Raw genomic sequence first — 27030 nt, 5'->3', positions numbered from 1 at the left:
TCCCGTTGCTTGTGTCTCTTGTTTTCTTTATGTGGGTCTTGTGATTCGTGCTTGTGGGTTGGTGTGCGTGAGCTCCTTGAGCGGTGTCTATGTGGTGAGTGTTTTTGTCCTTGACCTTCATGCTGCCTACTACGTGTGTGGTGCCTGCTAGGTGAGGTGTTGTATTTATGTTTGTCTCGTGCTTCATGGTTATCGGGATTCCTGTCTCTGTCATCTGTGGTGCGGGTGGTTTTGCGTGGGTGATTTTTACATGTCATGCGTCCCTCTGGTGAGCTCTCTCTGTTACCCATGTCGTGTTGGTCATCGTCAGAGGAGTCAGTGTCAGATGAGCCGTCACCATCACGGTGGCTCTGCTTAACATAACTTTTGTAGTGCCTTTTGCACCTGTTACGTGGGTCAACTTGGCTCGGTGATTTCTGCTTATCCCATGGCTCATGCTTGTGTGATGTGCGTCTCTCTGGTGAGCTCCTGTTACCCGTGTCGTGTTGGTCGTGTTTGTGCGAGGTGCGTTTCTCTGGTGAGCTGTCTTTGTCATCTGCATCATGTCGGTCATACTTGCGTAGCGTGCGTCTGCCTGGTGTGCTGTTTATGTCATGTTTCCCGTCTTGCACCAGCTCCGCCCTTTTCCGCTCTATCATTACAGTGTATCCTGATGACTTAGGGTTAATTATTTGTCTCTCTATAACGTTGGGGTGGTCGGCCTCATGTTTTCCCGTTTGTATTATTATTTCCTCTTCTCTCTCCTCGATTTGCGAGGGTGTTACTTTATCAAAATTGCTTTGCATAGTAGCCATACTCATTGTGAGACCTGGCCCTGGGCTACGTCCACGTGGCTCGGAGTGTGGTAAATTGTTACTCCCGTATGTGTTCTGTGTATCAACGTCTGGGTGTTTCACTGGTGCATTTAGTGCGGATTCTTTCTCTCTCACGAGGGCGTGCAGACGCTCTACCTGCACCATTAAGGACAGTTTCTCTTGTCTCTCCCTTTCAAATTTTTCCTCATTCCATAATCTTTCTCTGTCTGTCTGTGCGAGGAGATACGAGTCTACCCTCGCTATTTCTGCAATTTTTACGTCACGTTTGGCTTTGCCACATTTCATCACGTCCTTAAGTAGTTTCCTTCTATGGGCCTTAACATCTTCTGTATGGCTCCCCTCCCATATATCTCTCTGCTCCGTCTGCTGGCTAGCAGTCCGTCCAGTACGTTTTAACACAAATTCCCGATATTGTTTTTCCATAGATTCCATCTCCTCCTCAGAGGTCCACTCTGTATCAGTGTTATGCGTTGGTGTGTCAAACTCAGAATGTTGTGGATCCTGTGCCATCTCTATTATGTAGTGTGGTTAATAGACTTAAGAGTGTATCTTAATTCTAACATCTCATGTGCGTCGTGAGTTACTCTAGAATTCCCCTTCAGAGCACATTTAAACAATTGTATCACAGGATGCGTCAGTTCAACTCGAGCAAATAATCTCAGCCCAGCTGTCTTTGTTATACTCTGCTACTCTGGTATTTCCCTTCAGAGCGCGTTTTGTTTGTATACCCCCGTTTACAATCACAAGGCAACGTTAGTTCACAACACTTTGATTAACACAACAGTGATTCGTTCCTGAATTCATGCATAAACTGTCTGCGAGAGATCCCGGACGACGCCACCCATTATGTTGTATATGTTGGTTATCAAAATTTGTTATGTTGTATGCGTGCGTGGGTGAAATTATTATGTTGTATATGTGGGTTATGAACATTCAGTGAAAATAATAATAATTAAATGAAATTTGGCCAAATGTGTAATTATCCGGAAATATGTTAATTTATGTAATTATGCACATTTTAATTATGCCAATTCGAGAGGTAATCGTATTAATTATGCGAGTGGGTGTAATTATGATAATGCAAGTCGTTATGATAACCAGACCCCGCCTCGGTGACGAGGGTGGGTTATCGATCGGAATAAGGCAATTAATCGTATGCAGTTATGCAGGTGTGGTGTAAGTATGCAAGATTAACTTAGATTAACTCGGCATCGTTGTCTAGGTTCGTCTCATTCTCGCTTTAACATTCCCAGAGTGTGTGTTCGTGGTTATATTTTAGGTCCCCTGTTCACCCCGTTATCGCTTTAACATTTACTGAGTATGTATTAGTGTGTTTATTAAGGTCACCAAGTTCAGATCTCAACGCAGAAGCAGATCTTATGCATAGATTTCAGGAAAGAATCACACAACCACTTCTGTATTGATCAATTTATTACTAATTCAACCTTAACTATGATATAGTATGCGAACTCTCAATCCCGGAACGTCAACACGGCATCAATACAGTATCATCAACGATTGTCTGATTTCACTTTGACAACGGCACATGGATCCCGCATGGTTGTTAGTGAGAGAGAGTCGTTAAAATATGCAAATACTATGCTAAGAAAACCTTAACGTTAATGAATGATTATACTCAATATTGTTCACGCAGTACCGCACTCCTTATTGATCATACGCAACCCTTATCACGTTGTTAGCACCTTGGGTCACGGGACAGTTGAATATTCTGTAGAGGATGCGAGTACGTGCGGCGATTATGACTGAAAGATACTTGAAAGATTATACGGCGATAAAAAAACACAATCAAAAACAGTTATTATTCTTAAAGGCACCAATCTCAACAGATACATCGGCAGGTTATCTGACAACAGAACGGCTCGGAGTAAGGGCCTGCGACGGTGCTCCTTTTCCGAAGATCGTTATCTTATACCAAGTTTACTAATTGGGGACCAGATCACCTGATAAGGATCCGGTGGGCCACCACTCCCCACGTGAGCGTGGCTCGGCGGAAGGAGGTGCCAAGAATCAGTTCGTATTGATGGATCTGTTGGGAATTTATGCGATTAAGAGTACAGCCCACTAAATATTAAAGATAAAAATTACGAATACTTTTATAAACGACGGATGGCCATCACTCGGTCTCGTTGTGATGCCTTCCCAGCCACGGATGGCTTATGGGTTCGAGTGTGTTTGAGTGGTAAGAGTTGTCTTGAATAGTCAGTGTTCGGAGTCGATTCTTTATGTCAAACAGACGCCTGGTGGTCGTGTGGTGAGGGGCGGTGCGCGTCATACGTATCAGTCGCTCCCCTGTCACCGTGGTGAACTGGTTCGGATGCCCGTTGATACGCTGTCGCAGTTCGGAACCCGGTCGGTAGGTGGCGCCCACAACTCGCTCGCAGCGTGCAGTGTTGTCGTCGACTAGGGTGTGCACGGAGCCTCGTCGCCAAACCGCGACCCTCACCACTCCGGCGGCAGCAGAGACCTCCGACTCGGCAGAGGTTGACCCACGCAGGCCGAGTTGAGCTGTCAAGCGGGTCTTGCCCGCCTGCAGAGGAGATGGGGAGCCGCTTGAGTCGAGCCCCGAGAGCCGGCTTTGGTAAGCCGATCGAACTCGGCTGAGTCCCAGACGAGCTGAAGATGAGTCGAGCCGACCCGCTGGTCGCAGCTCGCTCCTGAGCCGACCCTCCCGGTCGAGCTCGCTCCTGAGCCGACCCGCTGGTCGCACTCGCTCCTGAGTCGACTCGCTGGTCGCACTCGCTCCTGAGCCGACCCTCCCGGTCGAGCTCGCTCCTGAGCCGACCCGCTGGTCGCACTCGCTCCTGAGTCGACCCGCTGGTCGCACTCCTGAGTCGACCCGCTGGTCGCACTCGCTCCTGAGCCGACCCTCCCGGTCGAGCTCGCTCCTGAGCCGACCCGCTGGTCGCACTAGTTTCCAATGCTCAGGATCCTTTCCTTTATGCCGAAAAATCCCCCTGGATCCCGCCCACAAGGCGGGGCTTCTTTCGATTTTTGCTGTGTCAGGATCTGTCCGTAGGCAGGTGTGTCCATGTGTGTGTCCGTACGTCCGTATGTCCTTGTGTGCATCACCCACTGTATATTCCGTTGTCACACTCCCTCCATAAAACCCACGAGCAAACAATCAGATGTTACAAATTGCCTCGAGGTCGTCTCTCTGTTTGGGTGCAATATTATCTCTTGTCTGGCCTTCTTCATGAACCCAAAACACAGACGTTACAAATCGTCTCATAGGCGTCTTTGTTCGTGTTGCACCACCTGGAGGGAGGGGCAACACTCTCTCCGACCCGGCGCACAAAGAAATGGTTATAAAGTTTTAAGTTAACATTTGTCCCTTACTATTTCACAGTTATGATTCTGTATGTAACCTTAGGTCTGTCGTTTCCCATCGTGGTGCTTGACTCAAGTGGAGGTGTTTCCCCGAGCGTATACACACTCCTATCCCGCGCTGCGGAGATACAAAGACGGCCGGGATCTCCCTTTCTCTCCGACCCTGGGTTTAACATCGTTTTTTATTATGTATTTATATTCGACCTGGTGGTGATTCATCCCGTTATCCTGGCTTTTCATAAGTTTTACTTTTGTCTTTTCATGCATATGCTTCGGGTCGAGTTGTATAGAAAGTATTAAAGTATGGAAATAACATTTCATATTGACTTAATGATGGTGATGGTTCAGTAGGCGTAACTTGTGACCTGGTTTAATTGGAGTGGGTGTGAATATCAAACTTTAGCCTACCCTGTTGTTAAATTCCGACTTTAACGTTACTTTAATAGCAATACAGAATAATTGAGCTTTTTGTCTTAACTAGGCGAACGCGAACTTCTGGTGACCCCCGCAGCCTTGTTGTTCAGCTGGGTCTGCATCCTTGAGAGATATACAACCCTCTTATTCTCGTCTCACCGTGGCCATCACCTTCTGCTCTGGGAGTGTTATTCTTAATTTCAGGTCCAGGGCCCCCTCACGTTCAGACGTGCAGGGTTGTTTAAATCAGCTCCCTCCCCTGTGCACACAGCCTTGAGCTGACCCACTTAATTTAATTCCCTGGCCTTTTTGGGTTTATCTTTGCTCCCTCAGCTGCAGGAGGACAAGGCGTACTTCTACCTCCCCCCTGTGTGCACGTGTTCCAACTAGCTCGGAATCCCTAACACAATCAGTGATGATTCCTGGCTTTCTGTGGTTGTGATTTAGACAAAGGCGCCTCTGTTTTCTTCCATTGCCTTTGAGTCGACACTGCCCTATTATTTGCCCATGTGCTGAGGTCATAGAATTCGTTTTGACTTCAGTAATATTAACATTCAGTATTGGATTAGCAAATGGGCAATGGTTCATTGATGTAGCTCGCAGCCTGGTCTCCAATTTGAGCGAGCGCGAGGATCGATAATTTAGCCTACTCTGTTGTTGAATTTCGAATTTTGACGTTACTTTAAAACCATGCAGGATGGTTGGGCTTTTTGCCTTAACTATGTCTGGCTGACACTCCCACTGTCTCTGCCGCCTGCACGGGTGACATGTGCCCGTTCATCAGGCCTTATCTTTCCTTGAAGCAAGGTTGCAATTCTGCCATCCTAGCCCTCCTCCAGTTCATTACTTAACAACACCTGGTGTTTTGCAGTTTGCTGCGCTTTGGTGTGTTTCATTCATTAAAAAAACAAGTAAAAAGATAATATATAAAAATATCATCAAATATTATTAATCTCAATTTTGGAAGAAGGGTTAGTATACAACAATACGTTCTGGAGATGCTCGTGAAGAGTAAATTTCATGGATAATGATATTGCCGTATGTGCGACGTCTGCAGATGCTTCTAAAGCTTCGAGAAGTTATCTCTCTCTATCTCATCATTTTATCTTCTCATCACTTTATCTCTCATCACTTTATCTCTTAAAACTTCATCTCATTACTTTAACTCTCTTTCTCTCTCAAAGTCGCGCAGAGTTGCAGATGCGATTAGCGCATAGCAGGTTTGGAATAACGAGCGAATCCTGTGTGGAATTGAGGGAGGTTTTGTCACATTACTAATACAGGTTTCCTTTGATATATGAAAGGGGTGTGTTCTTCAAAAATACACACAGTTAAATGAATTTTTTAAAGTCGGAACGGCTTTTCCTTTTAATTTAATATAAAAAGTAGGTATTGTTTAGAGCAGGGGTCCTCAAACTACGGCCCGCGGGCCACATGCGGCCCACCGAGGATATTTATCCGGCCCGCCGGGTGTTTTTTCCGCCGCTGCCTGTCTGTTACTTTTTTTCTACATGAGAAGGACGGTCATTGGTGAAAGAGGGAGAGGGGGCGGCCGCCGCCAAATGGCTGGCCGGCTAAAGCGCTGGATCATGGGAATTGTAGTCTGGCCGCAATCAAGCTTCAGGCGGTGGGAGGAACCGAACAGCGCAGCCGGACTACTACTCCCACCTCCCAGGACTCAGAGGAATCCAGGGCATGTGGGAGGAGCCGGCTGCGCGGTGACTTGTGGGCAGTGAAAGCCGGAAGCTGGTTCGTGGGAGAGAGAGCTCGGGAGACGTGACAGACTGAGCATCACAGCGCAGCCACAGTCTTTTAGAGCAGAGGCAGCTTGGAGGAAGTTGGCAGCATCATTACCCCCCAAACCGAAGAGGTTAGACAGATGACACCCACATCCCATGGTCACTAATTGGGCTTCGCTTGTGAGCACTAATTGGGCTGCGCTTGTGAGCACTAATTGGGCTGCGCTTGTGAGCACTAATTGGACTGCGCTGGTGAGCACTCATTGGGATGCGGTGGTGGGCACTCATTGGGCTGTGGTGGTGGGCACTGATTGGGCTGCGGTGGCGAGCACTGATTTGGCTGCGCTGGTGAGCACTGATTGAGCTGCGGCGGTGGGCACTCATTGGGCTGCGCTGGTGAATGGTTCAATGGGCCAATTGACTGGACTTGCCCCCCAGGCCTAAGGCTGCCAGCCCTCCCCTGGCTGTGCTTGACTGGCTCTCCCTCCCTCAGCTCCCTCACTTGCCCCTCGATTCCACTCCCAGTGATATTCCTGTGTGCTGGGGATGTAGATCCCCAGCACACGCACCGCTGAGTAAATGATAGAGGGGTAATAACAGAGTGATCTCTGATCTCTGGAGGGGCTGCCTGCTGTTTTCCCGTGCTGGTCAGTGACAGACAGCCGAGGAGTAGGAAACCCAATTTAAATGACAGTAAGTGCATTTATATCCTGATTGCTATTCAGTTGTATGAGGTTATATGTTGTATGTTGTGTAAGCCCCGGTACATACTGTTGCGATCTCTGAGCAGTGCGAGTTCAGCTATATGCTTGTATGGCTGAACTCGCATTAGATTCGGAAGAAAAAAGGCACATGTGCCTTCTTTTTTCCTGCAGTGGAATCGGATCGCATGGGTCTTCTCCCCCATGCGATCAGATTTCTATGCGAGTTCGCAGATCGCACTGCGATCTGTGAACAAAACTGCAGGTGTAATTAACTTTTTAATGGCACCCGCACCAGTGTGAGCCTGGGGTAAAAGCGAAGTTCCCCCAATCAGACTACATTGATGGGCAGTGCAGTCTGTATGTCTCTGTGTGGGCAAAGTTATTGCTGGTATATACCAGCAATAACTTTGCCCACACAGAGACATACAGACTGCACTGCCCATCAATAGCGCTGTATATATATTGGTATTTTACTAATAGCAATTTTGATTCCCTAGGAAACAATGATGTCAAGAAAGAGAAAAATTGACTCGCAGTGTAGGATATCCAAAGAACAGTGGACTTATGATCTACTTTTTCATGCAGTACAAGGAAAGAGCTGTGTGTCTGATATGCCAGAATATAGTGTCTATGTTCAAAGAATACAATTTACGTCGACACTATGAAACTCAACATAAAGATGAATACGATTGTTTGGTCGGAGAAGTGAGAAAAGATAAAATATTAAAACTGAAAAATACATTAACAACTCAGCAAAATACTTTTGTGAAGCAGAAGCAGCTAAATATTTCATCACTGCGAGCAAGTTTTCAAGTTGCCAAGCTAATAGCGTGCACTGGCAGACCATTCGTGGAGGGAGAATTTGTTAAAGAATGCCTTCTTTATGTTGCCAAAGAGATGTGTCCAGAGAAGGCCGATTTATTTAGTACAGTGAGTCTTTCAGGACCTACAATTACACGGAGGATTGAAGAAATGGGAGACAATTTGTATCAGCATTTGCAAAACTCCACAAAAAAAACTTTCCTATTTTTCCTTGGCACTCGACGAAAGCAATGATGTTCGTGATTCTGCACAACTTCTAATTTTTATTCGTGGGACGAATGACTATTTCGAAGTCACAGACGAGCTTGCTGCACTGCAAAGCATCAAAGGAACAACTACAGGAGAGGATATCTATGTAAAGGTTTGCCAAACTGTGAATGGTTTGGAGCTGAACTGGGCTAAACTAGCCAGTGTGACAACTGATGGTGCTCCTAGCATGGTGGGGTCTAAGAAAGGAGTAATTGCTCGCATTAACCAAGAGATGGACAAACATAACCATTCTCATCCAATAGCCATACACTGCCTCATCCATCGACAAGCGCTGTGTAGTAAATCACTGAAGTGGGACTGTTATGAAAATTGTGGTATCTTGTGTTAACTTCATTAGAGCTCATGCACTAAACCACAGACAATTTCAGGAATTTCTGTCCGAGCTAAATGTTGACTATGAAGATGTTCTGTACCACACAGAAGTCCGTTGGCTGAGTCGAGGGAGAGTTTTGAAACGTTTCTATGACTTACTTCCACAGATTACAGCTTTTCTGCTTTCAAAAAACAAAGAAGTACCAGAGCTCAATGATGCAGAATGGAAATGGCACCTTGCCTTTCTGACAGATGTAACAGAGCTACTCAACAGTTTCAATGTGCAACTTCAAGGAAAGGGGAAGCTCATCTGTGATATACAATCACATGTCAAAGCATTTGAAGTAAAATTAGGCCTCCTCATCAAACAAGTGAAGGAGGAAAACTTTTGCCATCTCCCCACAACTCAAAATCTGTTAGCGGAAAAACCATTGGTTGCATTCCCAAACAAAACATGTGTGGATTCACTGGAAAAATTGCAAAAGGAGTTCCAATTTAGATTTAAAGAGCTTCCATCTCCATGAACAGGACATACAGCTTTTCCGTAACCCATTTTCTATTGACATTGAAAATGTGGATACAATTTACCAAATGGAACTGGCTGAACTGCAGAATTGTGACTCTGAAAGACGCATTCAAGTCAAGCAGCCTTCATAATTTCTATGCATCTCTCCCCTCTGAGACATATCCTCATCTCAGGAACCATGCACTCAAAATGGCAACCATCTTTGGCAGCACTTATGTCTGTGAACAGACTTTTTCCAGAATGAAACATTTGAAATCTCCAACCAGATCTAGACTAACGGATGCACACTTACATCACTTGTTACGACTAGCAGTGACAAATATGGAACCGGACATTGACCATCTCATTAGCCAAAAGCAGGCCCATAGTTCCCATTGAAATACTGGCAAGTTTGTTGATTTAACTTTACTTGTTCTTCATTTTAAATATTGTATTTGTTCCCGTTTTGTTTCTTCACTTCAAAATAAAATATATGCAGTGTGCATAGGAATTTGTTCATAGTTTTTTTAACTATAGTCCGGCCCTCCAACGGTCTGAGGGACAGTGAACTGGCCCCCTGTTTAAAAAGTTTGAGGACCCTTGGTTTAGAGCAATAATTCCAACTCTGCTAACCTCACAATACAAAAATAATAATAAAGAACATAATACATTTTGACTTAAAACTTTCGTGACTGCAGGAATTCATATTCTGTGGTTCAGTCGGTAAAGTCACATAGAAAGAAAATAAATGTAATATTAGAATACGACGTTTTGATTGTAACACAAGCAACCGTCATCAGGTAGAACTAAATTTGAGAGAGAAACAAAACACAGACACGGAGACACACAGACAGACACAAGCAGAGATAGACAACACAGAGACACACAGAGAGAGACACACAACATAGACCCAATGCCTCTGTGTCGAGGCCTTAAATAGAGAGAGAGGGGGGGACAGAGAGAGAGGTGGGTCTGCTGGAGCAGCTGTTGGAGCAGAGAAATTAGCATGTCAATGAAAGACGGATAGATGATGCAGCCCTCCCGGGTGGCCTCTTCTTTGATGATGTCACGACTTGTGGCGTAGTGAAATTTTGTTTACGGGGAGAATCTGATTTAGTCAATCTAAAAGTGTCCATAGAGGAGGATTATCTCCAAAATTCTGGCTGTAATGGTGATGCTGAGGAATAGAGGGCATGCACCGGGAGATCAGGGTTTTGACGGTGCGGCCTGGCGCAGGCGGCCTGCTGTGTGTATGGGAACGACGCGGCCTCCTCCCCGCTCGACCAGCTCCTGCAAGTCGTGTTCGACATGAACCTACACCAGCTGCTCAAGGACTGCAGGCGAGGAACCTTCCTCTCACTCGCTCGCTCACTCACTCACCTTACAGGGAACTCGCTCACAAACTCACAGGGAACTCACTCATTTGCAGTGAACTCACTCACTGACAGGAACTCACTCACAGGAAACTCTCACCCTCACAGGGAACTCAATCATAGGGAACTCACTCACAGGGAACTCACTCACTCACAGGGAACTCACTCACTCACTCACAGGGAACTCACTCACTCACAGGGAACTCACTCACAGGGAACTCACTCACTCACAGGGAACTCACAGGGAACTCACTCACTCACAGGGAACTCACTCACTCACAGGGAACTCATTCACTCACGGGGAACTCACTCACTCACAGGGAACTCACTCACGGGGAACTCACTCACTCACAGGGAACTCACTCACTCACAGGGAACTCACTCACTCACGGGGAACTCACAGGGAACTCACTCACAGGGAACTCACTCACTCACAGGGAACTCACTCACTCACAGGGAACTCACTCACTCACGGGGAACTCACAGGGAACTCACTCACGGGGAACTCACTCACTCACAGGGAACTCACTCACTCACAGGGAACTCACTCACGGGGAACTCACTCACTCACAGGGAACTCACTCACAGGGAACTCACTCACTCACAGGGAACTCACTCACTCACAGGGAACTCACTCACTCACAGGGAACTCACTCACTCACAGGGAACTCATTCACTCACAGGGAACTCACTCACGGGGAACTCACTCACAGGGAACTCACTCACTCACAGGGAACTCACTCACGGGGAACTCACTCACTCACAGGGAACTCACTCACTCACAGGGAACTCACTCACTCACAGGGAACTCACTCACTCACAGGGAACTCACTCACTCACGGGGAACTCACAGGGAACTCACTCACGGGGAACTCACTCACGGGGAACTCACTCACGGGGAACTCACTCACTCACAGGGAACTCACTCACTCACAGGGAACTCACTCACTCACAGGGAACTCACTCACTCACAGGGAACTCACTCACGAACTCACTCACGGGGAACTCACTCACGGGGAACTCACTCACTCACAGGGAACTCACTCACTCACAGGGAACTCACTCACTCACAGGGAACTCACTCACTCACAGGGAACTCACTCACAGGGAACTCACTCACAGGGAACTCACTTACAGGGAACTCACTCACTCACAGGGAACTCACTCACTCACAGGGAACTCACTCACTCACAGGGAACTCACTCACTCACAGGGAACTCACTCACAGGGAACTCACTCACAGGGAACTCACTTACAGGGAACTCACTCACAGGGAACTCACTCACTCACAGAGAACTAACTCACTCACTCACAGGGAACTCACTCACTCACATGGAACTCACTAACAGGGAACTCACTCACTCACAGGGAACTCACTCACTCACAGGGAACTCACTCACTCACAGGGAACTCACTCACTCACAGGGAACTCACTCACTCACAGGGAACTCACTCACAGGGAACTCACTCACTCACAGGGAACTCACTCACGGGGAACTCATTCACAGGGAACTCACTCACTCACAGGGAACTCACTCACAGGGAACTCACTCACTGGGAACTCACTCACTCACTCACAGGGAACTCACTCACTCACAGGGCACTCACTCACAGGGAACTCACTCACTCACAGGGAACTCACTCACTCACAGGGAACTCACTCACTCACAGGGAACTCACTCACTCACTGGGAACTCACTCACAGGGAACTCACTCACAGGGAACTCACTCACTCACAGGGAACTCACTCACAGGGAACTCACTCACTCACAGGGAACTCACTCACTCACTCACAGGGAACTCACTCACTGGGAACTCACTCACTCACTGGGAACTCACTCACAGGGAACTCACTCACTCACAGGGAACTCACTCACAGGGAACTCACTCACTCACTCACAGGCAACCTGTTCTATTCGACGCAACTATATTAGAAGTTAACAAGTTAATAATCATTTGCGTCATTATAGGAATACAAGTCACAGAATACGCATGTGTTCTGAGATGGGAAGGAGGCGTGTATTGTGCATATTGTCACATGTGCTCTCCGTGGTGCTGACGGTGGTTTTTGCATTTTGAGACTGAAAGGGGGGGTGCTTGGTGTGGGACACGTTCAGTGCGGTGGCCTTTGTGGATTGCCAACTCACCCAAATGTTCTTATTATCTCTTTGCAGCTTGGCGCTTAACAACTGGTGGTTCGTGGCACATCTCAGTGACCTGCTGCATCACTGTCAGCAACTCCAGTAAGAGCCAGCGCCTCATGCTACGCGTATAAAAGACAAAGATCCGCCATATAGCTTTTCAACTACTCGCTAAGAGCACTTGCTCCAACAGTGTTAAATGCTATGTGGGGGATCTTTGTATTTTGTATGTGTGGGGTCAAGGGATGGCTCCTAACTGGTCAACTTTGTTGCGTATGCTAATGGTGTGGGAATTCATATTCTTTGAGTCTTTCATTAAAGCCACGTAGATAGAAAAGAAAAAAAAATAACAATATCACGACGTTTCAATCGCAACACAAGCAATCGTCATCAGGTGAATAAAGAGGGGGAAAGCTGCTGAGGCAGGCTGTTTATAAAGGTTTAGAAATGGGCGGGGCGGCTAATGTTAATGTAGGAATGATTATTCACTTGTTTCTTTCTAATATAGTTGCATGGGAATTGGTGTTCACTCTGATAATTAGTTGGAGAAATCTACTGCTGGACCTGGAGTATGCCACTAAGAGGTGGGGCCTTATCATCAGCCACCAAATCAGAGCGCCTACCTGGGTATTTTATCCCATCAATTCCTCCGCCACCTCAACTCCTGTTTGGTTAACTGGGGCAGTTGTGGAGAGAGTGGAGGCGTTCCCATACATGAGCAGTGTGCTTAAGACCAGCTCCAGAGGTCTCAATCTGGATCAGTTTAACACGTAGTAGTTGAAGGTTTCCTCGACCAATATTATCCATAATAAAGGTTTTTTTGGGTTAGATCGCGTAAACATAAATGTATCAATAAACCCACCACCACCCGATACAGCCAGTTAGTAAGGTTTGTCATGTAAACAAAACATGCCAATTAGTTACTCGTTCAGTAACTAATTGGTAATGAGTTGGCATGTGTTGTTTACGTGACAACCCTTACTAATCTGAATCAGTTTAGGCAGCATTATATTGAATCAGTTGCATAATGCTCTGTGGGTGCTACCTGCTCCTGTCGGTCCGTATGAAACACCGGGCCTTCTTGGCCACATTTATATGCCCCCTTTTCTCCATTCTTGCAAAACGTGGAGTCCTTTGAAGGAATAACTGCACAAGCTTGAAACATTCAGGCTGATAATTGTTTTTTTACCCTTTTATCTGGCAACAAAACTGACACCATGTTTTTACAAGGAGTCATGTTTGCATTGACCACAATACTTGCGGTCGGAATGCAAACAAAAAACACAACTCTGATAATGTATACACTGTCCTTGAAATTGATTGGTCCACACCCGAGACAGCTTTTCTTAGAGACTAGTCTCACATGGTGTTGGACCAGATGACGCCAAAAGGCGCACAACTCAAAGACAATGCACCATCAGAGTATGAGAGCTCGGGGAAAGCATTTACACCATTGGAACCTCTTTAGTCAGTAGCAAAATATGATAATTGTTTTTTTACCCTTTTATCAGGCAACAAAACTGAACCTTTTGTGGACCAATCAATTTCAAGGACTATACGTATACATTATCAGAGTTGTGTTTTTTGTTTGCATTCCCACCGCAGGTATTGTGGTCAATGCAAACATGACTCCTTGTAAGAAAAAAGTGTCAGTTTTGTTGCCAGATAAAAGGGTAAAAAAACAATTATCATATTTTGCTACTGGCAAAGGATGTTCCAATGGTGTAAACATTCAGGCTGGTCTGTCCACGATCTAGCCTGGGTTTAACCAGAACATTATGTGAGGCGCTCGCAGATTTTGAAAATAATCTATACACAGTCCCATCAATGAGCTCCTCCGGCAGGCAATGTGTGTTCGCTGGGAAATGTAGCCCGCATGTCCAGCCCACCGCATGCCCAAGCAGCTTATGTTTGACTGGATAGAGGGGTCTAAACGGGCACAACACATGCTTGTGAAGAGATGGACTGATGAGGTATGAGAGGATGTCGAGCTGAGTGGACTCGCTAAAAATTGGTACCAGCCGTGTCAAAATCGGCCTCTCCCATAACACTTGGGTCTGTCCCATGACCTGCCTGCAAGAGCCTTAAATACTTCACATGACAACTTTAAAATACTCCTAGCCTTGAACACTCCAATTAAATTTTAACTCTTGATTAGTGGGCTAATGTATATATGAAAAGTTAAACATTTCATATATACATTACGAATGGTGAAAAAAAAGTTCAACAAACATGAATTAGCACAGTTCGCTACGTACGGTGCGAAATATTTTCAACATACATGCGAAAAATAATTTCAACGTACATTAGCACGGTTGGCTACGTACGGTGCGAAAGAAGTTTAACATACATACAAGAGCTGTGGTGATGTTGCTGCCACTTAGTGGTGCAAGGTGGCAGTTGTATATAAGTATCTATATCGGTGCTATCGTATACCAGTGTAGTGAGTCCAACTGAGTCGCAGACGTTATCTTGGGAGCAACACTATTTATTACACATTAACACGCAACACAACACGATCTGCACTCGGGTCTCGAATGCCCATATAACCACGCTACAGCAGAACTAGACACGGTTCGCTATCCCGGTCCGGACCACAAACGGGGTCCCAGACCGCGTGGCTAGAGGCTTCTCCCCGACGTGGATCTTCGTAATACCAGCACACGAAGAACCTCGAGTTCCTCATGGGGCCCTCGTTATATGCCCCTGGGCTGGGGCTGGCTCCGCCCTTCGCCCCGCCCACCTTCCAGGTCTCTCGAGCTCCTTCTCGAAGGTTCCCGAGAGCTCCTTCTCGAAGGTTCCCGAGAGCTCCTTTGGACCACGTGACCGCCCCATGGCCCCTGTCCATCGGTGGCCCCCCTCCAATATTGTCCGGTCACGTGACAGCAGGTCAACCAGCGTATCATGCCCAAAGGTAACCCTGGCTAGCTGACGCTCCCTCTCGCTCCCTCACCGGGAGCCCGCACCGCACACTGCTCGCGGTGCCTCCGCGCTAACCAGCGCTCACCCAAGCCCCACTAGGGCTGGTACTACAGCCTGTAACCCGGGCTGCCCGTAATAACAACACATTATCCGCCGTGGCTGGCTTCGTAAGCCCCGGCACCATACAGTGACAAGCACAGTCACTACACGAGTGCGTGTGAGTGTGTGCTTGGTCGTACAGTGGTTATCGCGCTGCGCTACAAACCTGAATACCCGAGTTTGATTCTCACTCACAGCCAAGAACCAGTCCTGGGCCTCCTCCCCTAGGTTGAGTCTGGTGCTGGCTACCTACCCCTCGTGTGCCGTGCTGGCCTTCATAGGTGCTCGCTAACTTCACTTGCCCCAACAGTCTATTAAGGCTATACGGGGGATCTGTGTCTTTGTGTGCTGTGGGTCATGTGTAATTGTGAATTAGCGGTTGTGTTGCAGGTCGGGCACCAGTCTGCGTGAGTTCCTCCTCCTGGAATTCGCCACGAACCTCATGGCGCATCACAGGTAGGTTTTCTTTATAACAAGCTCAACTACATTTAATTACATAATTATTGAGTACATTGAACATTCACTTCATTCTCACGACGGAAGGCACTGCTGGCTTTCACAGACGGTCTGAAGTATCTATGTACAGTAGAACCTCTGGTCACGACCATAACTTTGGTTGCAACCCGATTTGGTCGTGACTCGAACATAATTTCCCCATTGGATTTTATGTAAATACGATTAATCCGTTCCAAACTCCTATGAACTGTATATAAATATTGTTTTTTAAAGATTTTTAAGCACAAAATAGTTAATTATGCCAAAGAATTCACAGTGTAATAGTAAACTAAATGTAAAACATTGAATAACACTGAGAAAACCTTGAACAACAGAGAAAACTAACATTGCCGCGTCAAGGTTTAGAATCGTTCAAAAAGATGATTGTTTCGTCTGCTACATCAGTCGGTCGATTCTGCGAGAGAGAGAGAGAATATTCGTATGAGCAATTCATGTTTCTATTGAAAGTAAGTTAACAGTAATATTTTGGTACAGTATTGTTTTTGGAAGCATTCACCGTAATATCGTATGAACGTTTACTTCACCGCATCATTGTATGAATGATGTGAGAAGAGATTAACGGGTTCTAATGTTATCGATTTACATACTCAGCGCTTTCGCTCTCTAAATTACGGCTTGAATGAGGGGGGAGGGTTATGAATACACTCACACAATTAATATCTTCCTAGGAATTTTATATAACAAAAGTTGTATACATAACTGTTACGTCTTGTGTAATTCAACAAAACAAACAAAACTTAACTCCGAGTTCTCTCTGAATTCACGACAGGAAATTTGGCGCTTACAAAAAAAAATGGCGCGGAAGGGGAAATCGGCCGCGGCCGTGTTTGATCGCCACCCGAGTATGTGTTCGTGACCAGATTAAAAAATATTGTGAATTTTTTGGTCGGAACCCGATTTGGTCGTGGTCAGAAGCGTTCGTGATCAGAGGTTCTACTGTATGGGTTATTTTTGCCCATATATACATACACAGATAGCATGTTTCTTTGCATATTTTGGCACAAGTATGTGTGGTTAATGCAGACTTGATGCCTTGTAAAAGGTATCTATTTGGTGTTTGAACATCTTAACTCCTCCTGTTTTATTGCCAGAAAGGGTAAAACCTTTACTTATTTTTAATTCTTTGCCCAAAAGTCCATTGTTTAAGACTGTGGTGGTGGTGGCGGTTCTGGCCGTGATGGTGGTGATGGTCATGGCGGTGATGGTGGTGCCTGCGGTGGTGGTGGTGATGGCGGCGGTGATGATGGTGGTGGTGAAGACGGTGGTGACAGTGGCGGTGATGGTGGTGGTGACAGTGGCGGCGGTGATGGTGGTGATGGTGGTGGCCGTGGTGGTGGTGATGGTCGTGGCCGTGGTGGCGCTGGCCGTGGTGGTGATGGTGGTGGCGCTGGCGGTGGTGGCGATGTCGGTGATGGTGGCGGTGGTTGCGGAGATGGTGGCGGAGATGGTGGCAATGGCAGTGGCGGCGGTGATGGTGGTGGTCTGTTTGTGTTGGTGCGGTGCCGCAGCCTGTGGAGCCTGGCGCCGGTGTACCTGGATGCGTGCGGTGAGGAGGGCCGCGCTGTCATGAAGCTGTGGCTCGTGCGGCTGCCCCTGCAGAGCGAGCGCAAGGCCCAGAAGGTGCTCAGGATCTGCCAGGAGAGGAACTTGCAGGAGCAGGGTAAGATCTTTGTTTTTTGTTCTTCTGTACACAGTATTTGCCTGCCCACAGGCCTTTAAGCAGAAAGTGGCCCTTCAATAAGCAGGGATGTAGTTCGTTTAACGCAGGGTGTAAAGGAGTTCCAGCCCAGGGAAGTCTTTAATTTAGACTTCGTTCCGTCTTCAGCACAGTACGTCCGTCACCCATCAGGGAATTACTCTGTTGGAGGAGGCGCTCCAAACCCCTTCTATTGGCTCCTTCAATCCCCTCCTTGGTCCTTTCTGGAACGCTTTTCCTTCCAATATTAGGAAGCAACTGGAGCTGTGCACTGTTAAATCATCTAGTTTGAAACTAATCTCTTTAGAAATGTTGTTGTGTTTAGTTTATTGTCCTTCACCCTCACAATCCTGATTAGCATGGTTGGCTATGTACGGTGCGAAAGAAGTTCAACATACATACATTAGGACGGTTGGATACATACATTGCGAAATAAGTTCTACATTCATACATTAACACGGTTGACTACATAAGGTGCGAAAAGTTCTACATGCATACATTAGCATGGTTTGCTGCGTATGGTGCGAAAGAAGTTCAACATACATACATTAGCACGGTTGACTATGTACGGTGCGAAAGAAGTTCAACATACATTTATTAGCATCGTTGGCTATGCACGGTACGTTAGAAGTTCAACACACATACAAACATACATGGAACTTTGCCCGACTCTCCACTGATCCTCTTTATTTCACGTAAAAGGCTCTTTCCAATGACCCTGATGACTAATCCGATTTGGATGGTTCTCCACCCTCCAGTCAGATTGAGCACCCTACGTCCAGCAGCTCTTCCCCCTGTGAGAGCTCCTCACCAATGAGAGTCGAGCGTGCTATTTAAATTGACGAGCCAACAGGCCCGTATGAGTATTGATTTATTTATTTTCTGAATTTGGTTCACCTCTTTGCGTCCCTTGCATAGGCAACCCTGGATATATACGGAACGGAACCGGTCCTGAGAGGTTATCTGCAAAGTGAAATTCTGTATGTCGAAGAATAGGTTTTACCCTTTCTGGCAATAAAACAGGAGGTGTTAAGATGTTTAAACATAAGAGGTTGATCTTCTGTTGTGGCTTTATTTAGGCACGGGAGGGGGGGGAAGGGGGGTGGGGTTTGTAGAGTCGTAGCTGCAGGAGTTCACGGGGGAGAGGGGGGAGGGTTTGTGGCGTGCAGGGACGGGTGGGGGCTGGAGAAATTAGCATGTCCATGAATTAGTAGATAAAAACAGCACGGGTGGGTGAGTGAAAATCACAGCAGTCAAAACTTGATGTGGTTTATCACGTCCGTCCAATGATTGCTCCATCTGATTCCATCTCCTCGATTAAAGTTTTGTCTGTGTTTGTATATCTGGATGGCTACATCAACAAATCTCTGATGGTAGCCCGAGGGTTTGCAGAGCACCTTGTTCTCGGAAAAAACAATGTCATAGCGTTGAAACAATGATCCACCACCGAGGTGTTGGTTCTACCGTGTTTCAAATCCGCTTTGTGTTCGTGAACCCGGGCTGAGAAATGTCGCTTCGTTTTAATAATGTAACTGCTGCCGCAGACACAACTCAGCTTATAGACACCAGGACATTGTATGTCCGGAATCGCATCCTTCACCGATGGGATCAAATCACAGATTTTGTGTACTGTATTGAACCGAACTTGGATCTTGTTTTTCTTCAAGATTTTGGAAATCCTTTTGGTGACCCCTGCTATGTATGGTAAGGTGATGGTTTTGATTGGGTCCTCAGATGATTATCTACCTATGGTTGGAGATGCAGCTTTGCGGATTGTGCAGTCAGAATATCCATTCCTCCTAAGAGCCTGGCGTACGTGCTCAAGCTCACTGGCTAGGCGGTGTTGGTCGGAGATGCAACGAGCCCTATGGTGTAGTGTTTTGATGAGGGAATTCTTCTGGGCTGGATGGTGGATGGAGTCAGGCTTTAGATAGGAATCCGTGTGGGTGGCTTTCCTATAGACAGTGTCCCAATGAGCCATCAGGTCTCTTCTCGATCAAAACATCCAGGAATGGTCGCTTGCCATCATTTTTCACTTCCATGGTGAATTTTTAGATGGGTGTATGGAATTGATGTGGTTGAGAAATTGGTTCAGTGCTGGCAGGCCATGTGGCCGGATGACGAACGTGTCATCTACGTATCTCTTCCACAAGGAAGGACGTCGGGTGGATGTCTGGATGGCATCTGTGTCAAATTTCTCCATGAAAACATTCGCTACCACTGGTGATAGGGGAGAGCCCATTGGGGTACCTTCATTCTGTTTGTAGGAAGTACCATCACAGGTGAAGTATGTGTTGGTAAGGCAGTGCCTTACCAACAAAGGTACATCAGGATTCAGTCCCTGTTGGACCAGGTCTTCAATGGTTGCAATAGTATCAGGTACGGGTACCTTGGTGAAGAGGGAGACTACATCGAAACTGACGAGCAAATCCTCCGGGGATAGTGATATGTGCTTGATTAGTGAAACCAAGTGGGCCGAATTAAGTACAGCTGAGGCGATCTTGCCCGTGAAGGGAAGCAGAGTCTCAGTCAGCAATCGTGCCAGTCTGTAAGTGGGTGAGTTAATGGTGGAGACGATAGGACGGAGTGGAGTACCCTCTTTATGGATTTTTGGTAGGCCGTAAAATCTGGGTGGTCTAGCAGCCGAAGGTTTTAGAGAGACCTGTTTGGTGGGTTCGATTAGGGAAGTCAAATTAGTGATTATTTTGTTGGTTTTAGTAGCCAGGCTAATGGTAGGGTCTCTATTAATTTTGGTATAGCAGCCATCATTGAGAGGGTCCTAAATTTTGTTGTTGTATGTGGTTTTATCCATGATGACAGTGGCATTGCGCTTGTCGGCTGAGAGGATGACAATATCAACTCTCTTTTTCCAAACGCTCGTCCTTGCTGATGTTGCTAATGGGTTTCTTAGCATTCTTGAGGATAGCGATTTCAGATCTTGCAACGTCTACCGGGATGTGTCTCAGATCTTTGAGGGCTACGTCGATCTGGGCAATGGTGTCATCCACCAGGATGTGTTTGGGCGTGACTGCGAAATTCAACCCCTTAGTACCGATTTTAGGCTGTCAGAAATTGGGCTGTTACTGTGATTTATAACAATCTTGTTAACATCTAACTTTTTCAAGTGTGGTTTGGATTTCTTTTTTGACAGGAGGTTGAATTTGGCAATCAGGTTAACTCTTGCTTTTGGTTGACATTGAAGCAGTTGAAAAAATAGTCATGTTATCTACATGGTCCCAATCAGATGTGAACATTTTGTCTGTTAATGCTAAATGTGATTGTAAGAGAGTCTTGTCTAACAACAGCAGATAATTATTTCTCACCTGATGACGGACGCTTGTGTTGCGACCGAAACGTCGTATTTTCTTTGATTTTTATATCTACGTAACTTTACCGAAAGAACCAGAGAGTATGGATTCCTGCAGTCACGAAAGCTTCAAATCAAGATTTTTGGGTTAGATCGTATACATATTTAAATGTGTCGTTAACCCACACTCATCTATGCTAACCCACACTTCAAATTTATACATGTTGCAAGGCATCAAATCTGTATTAACCACACATACTTTTTTCAAAACATGCAAACAAACATGCTCTGATGAGAGAATGTCTGTTATCTTTTGCAAGAGTATGTCCTGGGGGGGTAGGCCTTCATATGTGCTACTACTCGCTAACAGCACTTTCCCCAAGATTAAGTGAAAGGCTTTGCGGGGGATTTTTGTCTTTGTTGGTATCCCAGCTCGCGGGATCTGCAAGGAGATGGCGGTGAGGGCAGTGCGCTCGGGGAGACTCGGACTCGCGCTCAACTGGAGCCTCCGAGCGAAAGATCCTGCACTCACCACGGCACTGGCCGACCGGTACACTCCACCGCACTCCACCAATCTCCACTACATTCTCTCATGTTCAACCATGCTCGTCCACGCTCCACCGAGCTGCTCTGTGCTCCACCGTACTCCTCCACCACCCTTATCCACACTCCTCCACAATACTCCACCCTCCTCCACGCTCAACCGCACTCCACCACGCTTATCTACACTCCATTACGCTCCTCCATACCCCACCACACTCCTCCATGTTCCTCTACGCTAACCCACACTCCTCCATGCTCCTCCATGCTATCCCACACTCCTCCACGTTAACCCACACTCCTCCACGCTAACCCACACTCCTCCATGCTAACCCACACTCCTTCGTGCTAACCCACGCTCCTCTATGCGAACCCACACTCCTCCACGCTAACCCACACTCCTCCATGCTAACCCACACTCCTCTACGCTAACTCACACTCCATGCTAACCCATACTCCTCCACGCTAACCCACAATCATCCACAGTATCCCACTACTCCTCCACGCTAACCCACACTTCTCCACACTCCACCATGCTAACCCACACTCCTCCATGCTAACCCACACTCCTCTACGCTAACTCACACTCCATGCTAACCCATACTCCTCCACGCTAACCCACAATCATCCACAGTATCCCACTACTCCTCCACGCTAACCCACACTTCTCCACACTCCACCATGCTAACCCACACTCCACCATGCTAACCCACACTCCTCCACGCTAACCCACACTCATCCACACTGACCCACACTCCTACATACTCCTCCACGCTAACCCATGCTCCACCACACTCCTCCACGCTCCTCCACTTTTCTACACTCCTCTAAGCTTTTTTATGCTCCATGTTGTATATGTTGGGTATGAAAATTTGTTATGTTGTATGCGTGCGTGGGTGAAATTATTATGTTGTATATGTGGGTTATGAATATTCAGTGGAAATAATAATAATTAAATGAAATTTGGCCAAATGTGTAATTATCCGGAAATATGTTAATTTATGTAATTACGCACATTTTAATTATGCCAATTCGAGAGGTAATCGTATTAATTATGCGAGTGGGTGTAATTATGATAACGCAAGTCGTTATGATAACCAGACCCCGGTTCACCCCGTTATCGCTTTAACATTTACTGAGTATGTATTAGTGTGTTTATTAAGGTCACCAAGTTCAAATCTCAACGCAGAAGCAGATCTTATGCATAGATTTCAGGAAAGAATCACACAACCACTTCTGTATTGATCAATTTATTACTAATTCAACCTTAACTATGATATAGTATGCGAACTCTCAATCCCGGAACGTCAATACGGCATCAATACAGTATCATCAACGATTGTCTGATTTCACTTTGACAACGGCACATGGATCCGCATAACGCGATGGTTGTTAGTGAGAGAGAGAGTCGTTAAAACATGCAAATACTATGCTAAGAAAACCTTAACGTTAATGAATGATTATACTCAATATTGTTCACGCAGTACCGCACTCCTTATTGATCATACGCAACCCTTATCACGTTGTTAACACCTTGGGTCACGGAACAGTTGAATATTCTGTAGAGGATGCGAGTACGTGCGGCGATTATGACTGAAAGATACGTGAAAGATTATACGGCGATAAAAAAAAATACAATCAAAAACAGTTATTATTCTTAAAGGCACCAATCTCAACAGATACATCGGCAGGTTATCTGACAACAGAACGGCTCGGAGTAAGGGCCTGCGACGGTGCTCCTTTTCCGAAGCTCGTTATCTTATACCAAGTTTACTAATTGGGGACCAGATCACCTGATAAGGATCCGGTGGGCCACCACTCCCCACGTGAGCGTGGCTCGGCGGAAGGAGGTGCCAAGAATCAGTTCGTATTGATGGATCTGTTGGGAATTATGCGATTAAGAGTACAGCCCACTAAATATTAAAGATAAAAATTAAGAATACTCTTATAAACGACGGAGGGCCATCACTCGGTCTCGTTGTGATGCTTTCCAGCCACGGATGGCTTATGGGTTCGAGTGTTTTTGAGTGGTAAGAGTTGTCTTGAATAGTCAGTGTTCGGAGTCGATTCTTTAGGTCAAACAGACGCCTGGTGGTCGTGTGGTGAGGGGGCGGTGCGCGTCATACGTGTCAGTCGATCCCGTGGCGAATTGGTTCGGATGGCTGTTGATACGCTGTCGCAGTTCGGAACCCGGTCGGTAGGTGGCGCCCACAACTCGCTCGTAGCGTGCAGCGCTGGATCGTCGCCAAACCGCAACGATCACCACTCCGGCGGCAGCAGAGATCTCCGGCGGCAGCAGAGATTGACGAGCTGAAGATGAGTCGAGCCGACCCGCTGGTCGCAGCTTGCTCCTGAGTCGACCCTCCCGGTCGAGCTCGCTCCTGGGTCGACCCGCTGGTCGCCCTCGCTCCTGAGTCGACTCTCTGGTCGCACTCCTGAGTGGACCCACTGGTCGCACTCCTCCTGAGCCGACTCCCCCGGTCGCGCTCCTGAGTGGACCCTCTCGTCACACTCGTTCCTGAGTCGACCCTCCCGGTCGAGCTTCTGAGTGGACCCTCCCGTCGCACTGGTTCCAATGCTCAGGATCTTTTACTTTATGCCGAAAAATCCCCCTGGATCCCGCCCACAAGGCGGGGCTTCTTTTCGATTTTTGCTGTGTCAGGATCTGTCCGTAGGCAGGTGTGTCCATGTGTCTGTCCGTATGTCCGTGTGTCCTTGTGTGCATCACTGACGGTATATTCGTTGTCACACTCCCTCCATAAAACCCACGAGCAAACAATCAGATGTTACAAATTGCCTCGAAGTCGTCTCTCTGTCTGGGTGCAATATTATCTCTTGTCTGGCCTTCTTCATGACCCAAAACACAGACGTTACAAATCGTCTCATAGGCGTCTTTGTTCGTGTTGCACAACCTGGAGGGAGGGGCAACACTCTCTCCGACCCGGCGCACAAAGAAATGGTTAAAAAGTTTTAAGTTAACATTTGTCCCTTACTATTTCACAGTTATGATTCTGTATGTAACCTAAGGTCTGTCGTTTCCCATCGTGGTGCCCGACCCAAGTGTAGGTGTTTCCCCGAGCGTACACACACTCCTATCCCGCGCTGCGGGGATACAAAGACGGCCGGGATCTCCCTTTCTCTCCGACCCTGGGTTTAACATCGTTTTTTTTATTATGTATTTATATTCGACCTGGTGGTGATTCATCCCGTTATCCTGGCTTTTCCATAAGTTTTACTTTTGTCTTTCATGCATATACTTATTACTATTAATTTATTTCCGATATCTTAGGTTAAGGGGTAAGTTTCTTGATCCTAGGAATTCGTATTCCTTGGTGCCTGGATGGTTATATAAGCGGAATATAGTTTACGGTGAATAGCGTTAACATTGATGTTATGTGCGATATTATGTATTGTGATGTCTTTAACTTAACTTGTTTGTCAGGGCTTTACTGACACGAAGTTGCATTCATAGCCCGCAGTCTTTGCCCCACCCTATCTCTGCTCGCCGTTGTTGTTGCCGTCCAGCTGCCGTTAATTCAAGGCCTCATTAATTTCCGTCACTCCTGAATAGGTGAGGGCGGTTGAACCTTGGAGTCAGTTCTGGTTTTTGTCTGCCTGCTTCTTCTTGTGTCCCCTGACCCCGGGAGTTATTATTCTACTTTATGGCCTGTCGAAGCCCCACTCGCTGTTGCTGGGCTGGTGTTGTTCCCGGCTTTTTGCTTACGTTTGCAGTTCGCCGTGCTCTTGATTTCCTTCCCTCTTCAACCTTATATTGACTATTCGCTCCTGTCTGGGTGCGATTCAATTTTGACTTAGGAAGGTTCTGATTGTCATATGCTTCGGGTCGAGTTGTATAGAAAGTATTGAAGTATGGAAATAACATTTCATATTGACTTAATAATGGTGATGGTTCAGTAGGCGTAACTTGTGGCCTGGTTTAATTGGAGTGGGTGTGAATATCGATAACTTTAGCCTACCCTGTTGTTAAGTTCCGACTTTAACGTTACTTTAATAGCAATACAGAATAATTGAGCTTTTTGTCTTAACTAGGCGAATGCGAACTTCTGGTGACCCCCGCAGCCTTGTTATTCAGCTGGGTCTGCCTCCTTGAGAGATATACACCACTCTTATTCTCGTCTCACTGTGGTCATCCAACCTTCTGCTCTGGGAGTGTTATTCTTACTTTCAGGTCAAAGGCCCCTTCACGTTCAGACGTGCAGGGTTGTTTAAATCAGCTCCCTCCCCTATGCACACAGCCTTGAGCTGACCCACTTGTTTTCGTTCCCTCAGCTGCAGGAGGACAAGGCGTATTTCTACCTCCCCCCTGTGTGCACGTGTTCCAACTAGCTCGGAATCCCTAAACACACAATCAGTGATGATTCCTGGCTTTCTGTGGTTGTGATTTAGACAAAGGCGCCTCTGTTTCTTCCATTGCCTTTGAGTCGACACTGCCCTATTATTTGCCCATGTGCTGAGGTCATAGAATTCGTTTTGACTTCAGTAATATTAACATTCAGTATTGGATTAGCAAATGGCAATGGTTCATTGATGTAGCTCGCAGCCTGGTCTCCAATTTGAGCGAGCGCGAGGATCGATACTTTAGCCTACTCTGTTGTTGAATTTCGAATTTTGACGTTACTTTAAAACCATGCAGGATGGTTGGGCTTTTTGCCTTAACTATGTCTGGCTGACACTCCCACTGTCTCTGCCGCCTGCACGGGTGACATGTGCCCGTTCATCAGGCCTTATCTTTCCTTGAAGCAAGGTTGCAAATTCTGCCATCCTAGCCCTCCTCCGGTTCATTACTTAACAACACCTGGTGTTTTGCAGTTTGCTGCGCTTGGTGTGTTTCAATCATTAAAAAAACAAGTAAAAAGATAATATATAAAAATCATCAAATATTATTAATCTCAATTATGGAAGAAGGGTTAGGATACAACATACCGCCCTTTTAAAAATGACCAGTGGTCAAATGGCCACGGGTTATTTTAAAAAAAAATATGTATACCCTTCTTCCATCATGAACCATCGATTGTCCTCAAGTTTTGCTGCTATTCCTTACAACGCGTGCGTACGTGTCACAACTTAACATGGTTATATTTGAATTGAGCAAAGAAAATTAAACAAGCGTTAAACATCGATATTGCGTTACATCGGTTCTGATACATCATGACTCCGACGAATATTCATTTTTGTTTTTGTTAAATCCTGGGAAACGCTAGGTAGCGGTTTCGAACGCATTTATGCGTTACCTTCCTCATGTTGCCTCGTTCACCACTTATCACTTCGATAATTCGATCACGGTTTTCGGGTTCGTTTTTGTAGTTTCCTCTCTGACTCTCTGTGTCGTGGGAGTGTGTGGTGAAAAATTGTGCTGCACATAACCAGAATTCGCGCACACGACCCACTTTGACACTTGGTTCGAGGCATTCGCTCTCTCTGCGATTACATGCACATTTGCCGAGTCAGTGTGTCGATTTAATTCTGTCCCTCGTAATGTTGCCCTC

General features: G+C 46.5%; 1 protein-coding gene across 4 annotated transcripts in view; it reads left to right on the top strand.

Annotated features, from left to right (window-relative positions):
- NUP85 (nucleoporin 85) overlaps nt 1-27030 on the top strand; it is a 92692-nt gene that overhangs the window by 48592 nt on the left and 17070 nt on the right. For all 4 annotated transcript variants that reach the window (XM_061577209.1, XM_061577211.1, XM_061577212.1 and 1 more), the window contains 5 exons: nt 10166-10269; nt 12477-12545; nt 15855-15920; nt 17489-17640; nt 21416-21533. In XM_061577209.1, the coding sequence (XP_061433193.1) occupies nt 10166-10269; nt 12477-12545; nt 15855-15920; nt 17489-17640; nt 21416-21533 (509 nt within the window). The remainder of the gene's footprint in view (nt 1-10165; nt 10270-12476; nt 12546-15854; nt 15921-17488; nt 17641-21415; nt 21534-27030) is intronic.

This window comes from Lethenteron reissneri, chromosome 63, assembly GCF_015708825.2.
Source record: "Lethenteron reissneri isolate LAM-NWPU_2019-01 chromosome 63, ASM1570882v1, whole genome shotgun sequence".
Classification (NCBI taxonomy): Eukaryota; Metazoa; Chordata; class Hyperoartia; order Petromyzontiformes; family Petromyzontidae; genus Lethenteron; species Lethenteron reissneri.
This window is presented reverse-complemented; position numbering and strand designations above follow the sequence as displayed.